This window comes from Mauremys reevesii, linkage group 3 (genome assembly GCF_016161935.1).
Source record: "Mauremys reevesii isolate NIE-2019 linkage group 3, ASM1616193v1, whole genome shotgun sequence".
In the NCBI taxonomy this organism is placed as follows: domain Eukaryota; kingdom Metazoa; phylum Chordata; order Testudines; family Geoemydidae; genus Mauremys; species Mauremys reevesii.
This window is the reverse complement of record NC_052625.1, coordinates 117,824,949-117,831,440: the sequence shown is the minus strand read 5'-3', so window position 1 is coordinate 117,831,440 and position 6,492 is coordinate 117,824,949. Positions and strand designations below refer to the sequence as shown.

The 6,492-nt window shown below is 42.7% G+C and overlaps 1 protein-coding gene across 1 annotated transcript; it reads left to right on the top strand.

The window, feature by feature from the left end:
* Positions 1 to 581: 581 nt before the first annotated feature.
* On the top strand, positions 582 to 5,210 carry FABP7 (fatty acid binding protein 7). The gene is made up of 4 exons (XM_039528461.1): positions 582 to 870; positions 1,644 to 1,816; positions 2,453 to 2,554; positions 4,859 to 5,210. The coding sequence occupies exons 1-4, from the start codon at positions 798 to 800 to the stop codon at positions 4,907 to 4,909; spliced, it is 399 nt and encodes a 132-aa protein (XP_039384395.1). The 5' UTR covers positions 582 to 797; the 3' UTR covers positions 4,910 to 5,210.
* Positions 5,211 to 6,492: the final 1,282 nt, after the last annotated feature.

The window sequence follows — 6,492 nt, the reverse complement described above, 5'->3', positions numbered from 1 at the left end:
TTCAGTCAAGCATCTTATTTTGATTTCAGTATCTGGTTTTCCTTTTCAAATGGTCTCCTCTCTTAACTGGGATGTCTACTGGGGCGTCTTGGTTAAGCAGATTTGGCACACATAATTCTGGCGGTACATGAGTGTGGTCCCTCCCTTTTGTGGAGCCTCTTTGCTGAATCCCTGCCTGTTACACTTCCCTTTATGCCTTGTCATTTGAATGTGTAAGAGAAAAACCCGAGTTTTCTTTGCAAGAGGATAAGACTTCAGTTTCCTTAGTGTCTTTTTAAATTGTCACCAGTTTGGAGTGCAGCGGAAGCCAAGCTGAATCTCTTATTGTGCATCTTTTCTTTGAGGCTGAAATTGCTCTTGCCAAGTTTTCAAGTAGGATTTGAATGACGCCTTCTCTCTCTCTCTCTCTCTCTCTCTCTTTCCCACTCCGCTCCTCCAGCAGCAGCAGGGCCCTCCCCCGTCCCCCTGCTAGGAGAGGGCTTCAGGGTAAAGGGTGGGCGGCACAAGACTGGCTCTGCTGACCCAGTGGCCTGATCCAATCACTGGGAGGACTGAAACCCTTCAGCCCCTCCTCGCCTTTACTTCAAAGGAAGAGGGAGAGGGCGGGGGGAGGAGGCGAGGGTTGCAATTTAGGTCCTTTCTTCTTTGCCCGCCTCTTCTCCGAGTCTCAATAAGAAGGGGGCTGAGCTGTAGTTGAGGTGCAGGAGATTCTCTTAGGTGTAAAATCCCAACAGGACTGGACACAGCCTCCCACCTGCCAGCTTCATTCCAACTGTCTAACCCTTCCTGGGGCCACAATGGTTGAAGCATTCTGTGCTACCTGGAAGCTGATTGACAGCCAGAATTTTGATGAATACATGAAGGCGCTGGGTAGGTAAAAGGAGCTACTGCTCATCACCCATTGGGCTGCTGAAATTGTTCCTGAAGTTTTGATGATGTTTTCCAGCACAGATAGGCTGGAGAGTGATCGTGGGATTGGGGATTTTGCATTGCATCTGAGTGATTTCTGAGTAGAACCAAAAAAAGAATCATTGTCTAGCTGAGCTGAATGTTGCTGCAGAGAATGTGAATGTGGAACTGCCGTGGCTTTGCCTGCTCTGTTATTTCCATTAGTGTTTCATTCTTTATCAAAGTTAATGTGATACAGATATAATTTGCACGGTGGGTTGTAACGGGGGGGAGAAGGCGGGGGAACAGAGGGTAATGCATTGAGCTTGTTTTTAAAACTTTATTTTAGGAAAAGACAATGAGATCAACTGAATCAACAAAAGTTGCTTGCAAATAAACAAGCAGGTCCCTCTCATTATACTGGAATGATACAGATTGCCATCTAAATAAGCAAAAAGTAACTGTCACTAATTCAGTGACAAGAGGCTGATGTACTACACTCTTGACCTAAGGGGTCATTGTTGCAATATATTGTGTTTCTTAAGTGGGTACCTGAGGACTCAGAGGTATATACAGCGAGCTAGAGTGTAGGAGAGTGGCTAGATGAGGTATGGATGACTGGGCAGAGAAGTGTGAAGTGTAGTGTGATAGTGAAAGGAGCAGAACAGGATAGTAGGTTTCACCTCATCGTTTGGCAAACGGGGTGTAAAAGAAATCAGGGTCTGATGGATTTTTGTTTTCATTTGCCGGGTTAGGAGTGGGCTTTGCTACGCGGCAGGTGGGGAACGTCACCAAGCCCACAGTGATCATCAGCAATGAAGGGGACAAAGTAGTGATCAGGACCCAGAGCACTTTCAAGAACACTGAAATCAGCTTCAAGCTTGGAGAAGAGTTTGAGGAAACTACCCCAGATGACAGAAACTGCAAAGTAAGTGAACACCCTCTCAGAGTGCAGCATTTGAAACGTCTTGTCTTTGGGTGGGGGAGGGACTAGGGAGAATGATTCAACTTCTTTGCTACAGTTAGTTTAGTTTTGTAGCACAGAAAGGGAGTATAAGGAAAGACAAGACCGCATCTTACTCATTTAGAGACACAAGGTCATGTCTGGATGTTATGACATATGTTTTGGCCTTCCAGTATGAAAGAATTCTGCTAGATGCCCCATCCATATTTTTGTACCAGTCGCTTTAATCCAAAAATCAGTTTAGGAGACATCATTCTCAACTGAAATGAGGAAGTACATCCTCCTTGAACTTTGGGGGCTTTAAAACATTGCTACACCAGAGCAAATGTGAAATTATCATTTAAATGTCACTGGGACACACAAAGCAGGATTTATTTAATCCTTTTTGTACAAACAAGAATCAAATGGACTTTTCATTTTAAAGAAGGAGGGTTCATGGGTTTGGATTTAAAATGCCTAGAACGAGTTTATTATGCCAGGTTTGAGTAAGTTTGTTGACGAGAAACTAGTAGAGGCTATTGAATACATTCCCTAGAAATCTGAATAGTATCTGCTACTGTTTTAAATTAATCCTTCTCTTTGTATATTTTGATATCCCAGTCAGTTGTGACCCTGGATGGAGACAAACTAGTTCATGTACAGAAATGGGATGGCAAAGAGACAAACTTTGTTAGAGAAATTAAGGATGGCAAAATGGTAATGGTAAGTAAAATGATCACTGAGCTCACATGTATCAGATTAACTATTAGATCTATTTAGATCTGTTTAGATCTATCGAGAACATGCTATTTTTATTTAAAATCTAGAGCTAGTTATCCGTAAAGCTGGTTGAGAATTTTTAAAAGTTCACATATATATATACATATATTACTACTTTGAATCTGTTTATGGACAATGGAAAATTTTCAGCATTTTTCAACCAGCTCTAGTTAATGGTCTTCAGAGAGTATCAATGACATTTTAAACTTCTGAGGGGAGGGGAGTTAAATACAGCATTGTACTAATCCCAAAAGAAACAAAATACACTTCTGGAACTGCAAAAATGTGAACTATTTGATTAAATGTGCATTAATCCATTTTACTCAGGTGGTACTTTAGATCACTAAAATAGTCTTATACTTCCATGTGCAACTAGTTACTTAGAATAAGTATTTCTCTGGGGTAATATATCTTGAGGATTTTTGCATTTAATAATGAATGGAGTATTCCTGCTTAGATTATTTTTCAAAACAATGACCAGGAGAAGAGGTTCATGTAAAGAGTAATCTTTTAGGCTTTTAATCCACCTACCTCCAGTGATGCTTTGGGAACAGGATTATAATGTTGTGGCAGTCAGGGCTGTCCTTACCCATACACAAACTACGCAGCTGCGTAGGGCACCAGGAAATTTGGGGCACCAAATTGCCCCAAATTTCTTGGTGCCCTACGCAGCTGCGTGCTGCTCCAATGGCCAGCCCGATCCAGCCAGGAAAGCTGCCCCCACTCCCACCCCATGCCCACTCCAACCCTTCCCCATAGCCCCCGCCCCCTGCTCCGCCCCCAGCCATGCCCCCATTCCACCCCTTCCTCTGAGCTACGGGATAGGAAACTGCAGCAGGGGTCGGGTGTGCCCTGCAGTTACCGGGCAGCGGGAAGGCTACGGACGGCCCTGGTGGCAGTGATACTAAAGCTATGGTTGAAAAGTACACACGTTCTAAACCCTTTTAACACTGGGAGGAAGGGCGTTTGGAAATGTAGCCTCTGGGCTGAAATTTCTCATGTTTGTTCTTGGCACGAAAAAGAAGTGTGCTCAGCTACTTTACTTTCTGATACCTGGCCATTGGAGAATCAGTCTTTAACTCTTGTTTTTGTTCAGATATTCTCTCTCTCTTCGTGTGTGGAGAATTCCAAATAGTTTAAACTTAAAAGTGCAGACACAATATGTAGTTGGTCAATGAGAAATGTGTGTTCTTTTGTTTGTTTGTTATAAAGCAAGTAACGATGGTATTTTCCCACGTGCAGCAAACTATCTTATAAGAAATCTGAACAGGAATTTGGGATGCAAAATTGCAGATATGCAAACAGCTATCCCTTCGGCCAGTGGGAGCGGGCAGCAAGAAGGGCCACGTTTAATATCTAGGGCATTCCTCTTCAACAATATAACCAAACCGGCTCAAGCCCCCACCCAGTAACTTGGGAAAATTTCACTGTACCCGATTGGCACCTCCGGCAATATATTGGGAGTTCCATACATTAGAATTACCAGCCATATTCAGTGGTTACATATACAATCAGTGGACATGGTACATTTATTTGAACACTTGATTCCCTTTACATCTACCCACTACATATAATAAGTATTGCATATGAACATTTGAAACATACACATAGTGCATTGTACATTCTGATATGGGATCAGTGGGGTTTTTGTCTGTTTGTTTTTGTTTTAATGAAATTGTTAATATAGGTTCAATGTTATGGCCGAGAGTTTAAATGCACAAAAGTTAGGAAATTCTGTTTTGGTTCCCAGACATCTTTTATTTTGGTCCCCTTTCTGATCTAGTGTATCATGAGTTACTCTCTATTGAAAACAGCAATAAGAAAGGTATGGTTGCTGTGGGAACCACAACTCTGAATTTTTTCACTCAGTATTAAGGGTGCACGATCATGTTTTGTTTACTTTTATATGATTTACATCCACTAGAACAGTGGCTCTCAAACTTTTTTCACTGGTGACCGCTTTCACAAAGCAAGCCTCTGAGTGCGACCCCCCCCTTATAATTTAAAAACACCTTTTTATATATTTAACACTATTATAAATGCTGGAGGCAAAGCAGGGTTTGGCGTGGAGGTTGACAGCTTGCGACCCCCCCCCCATGTAATAACCTCGCAACCCCTGGAGGGGTCCCATCCCCCAGTTTGAGAACCCTTGCACTAGAACAACCTCTTTAGATTGAGCAATATGTAGAAATGGTTATGAAACATGGTATGGTGTTTTAACTTCTCTATTTCTTTTCCAACTTGCAGACTCTCACCTTTGGTGATGTGGTTGCTGTTCGCCACTATGAGAAAGCATAGAACCTACCTGTCCCCTGTCCAGGTGTTACTCCTGCTGGATGCATTTAACTGCTATCCACAAATGAACGTAGCTAAGTGACATGAACATTACTGGCATGAAAGGTTAATGAAAAACTTGTGGGTTGTTGGTTTTTTATTTTTACTTTTTACCATCAAATTGGCAAACTCTTGTTCTGTAAAATGCAACAGGTAGACCTTTGCATTAAATCTCTGAAACACTTGTCTTTGTTTTTTACAATAAATGGAACATATTTGACATGTTATAGAATGCAATTCAAACTTAAAATTAAAATGTTTTTAAACCCATGCTGGTTTTGCATTTAATGGACTAGTGTTTCAGTGCTTTGGGAGAGGTGCTATGAAAAGCATTTCCTAAATGGGATTAATGCTGCAAGGAGGGGTGGTGGCAAGATGCTACAGTAGGCTGGGCTATATGGGGTCACTTTGGTCAAACAGGAAACCAGGTGTGACGTCATTCCAATTTAGTGGCTTCTCTTTGCTTGAGAAACTCAGGAGCAGCATCTTTGTAGTGCTGTAGTGGGGGCAGAGAGGTGAGAGGAAACATGGGTACTACCTCCCTGGCTCAAACCACTGACAGTTCCCTTCCTCTCTGATAATAATACTCTTTACTTACAGCCTGATCCAAAACTCACTGACGTCAAGGAGAACACTTCCACTGACTTCAGTGGGCTTTGAATCAATCCTTTACTATTTTGTGTGTGTGTTTTAATGTGGCTAATGGAGGAAGTGGGTGAGAGTTCTATGATCTTCAGTGCAGACGGAAATAAATCAGACCCAAAAGGCAGAAATGCTCCATAGATTGGGGTGGGAGGGCAGTAGGAATGTAGCAGGCCCTGATCAACCTCAGCTTGCCTTTCCTAGGGATCCTCAGATGCAACAGGGTTAGGAAGCCTTGCTCCTTGAGGGGAGCTCCATGATGTGAACCTCCTCCTAGAGTCCCTTCTTGTACGTTTTATCACATGATGGTGCATTATGGACCTTAATTTGTGTGGAGGGGCAGTAATCTCTTCTAAGAGCAGTATTGCATTTTACAGAAATCAAAATTGTATTAATAAAACATCTTAAAAGCAGAATTGGTGTGAACTGGCTCTATACTCCAGTTTTCTGAGCCAAATAAAACCAAAAAGAGTTACATGGCATCATATATGTAACTAGGAGGAAAAGATGTAAAGAGAATCCCCCCTTCTGTTAGGGCATTGCATCCAGGGGCCATATCTGCTTTTGGTTGATTAAGACCTTTTTTTAACAGTGACACAGTTGTGACATTTAACCAGTGGGCCACATTGAGGATGCTGCAAAGGCATATGGCCGGAGAGGTGCTTCAGGAGCGGAATTGCACCTGAGCTCCCAGACCAGATGCTGGACCATGGTATTCCTTAGATCTGCTAGCTGGTGTGGTGGAAGTAGTTCTGGTTCCTCCCCACCATAGGTGGCTCTCTTTCATATGGACACTGAGGGAGGACTAGTGCTTGGTCTCAGCGACTGCAACTATGGCTGGTCCTTCTGTGCAGGGAGCACAAGAGCACCTCATTTGATAAGGGTCTAGGCACAAGTTGGCCCTA

Bases quoted from the DNA above. Each gene is read 5' to 3' on its own strand.
- FABP7 (XM_039528461.1), top strand. From the start codon at position 798: ATGGTTGAAGCATTCTGTGCTACCTGGAAGCTGATTGACAGCCAGAAT. The intron at 1,817-2,452 runs GTAAGTGAACAC...TTGATATCCCAG, and splicing joins CAGATGACAGAAACTGCAAA to TCAGTTGTGACCCTGGATGG. The intron at 2,555-4,858 runs GTAAGTAAAATG...TCCAACTTGCAG, and splicing joins AGGATGGCAAAATGGTAATG to ACTCTCACCTTTGGTGATGT.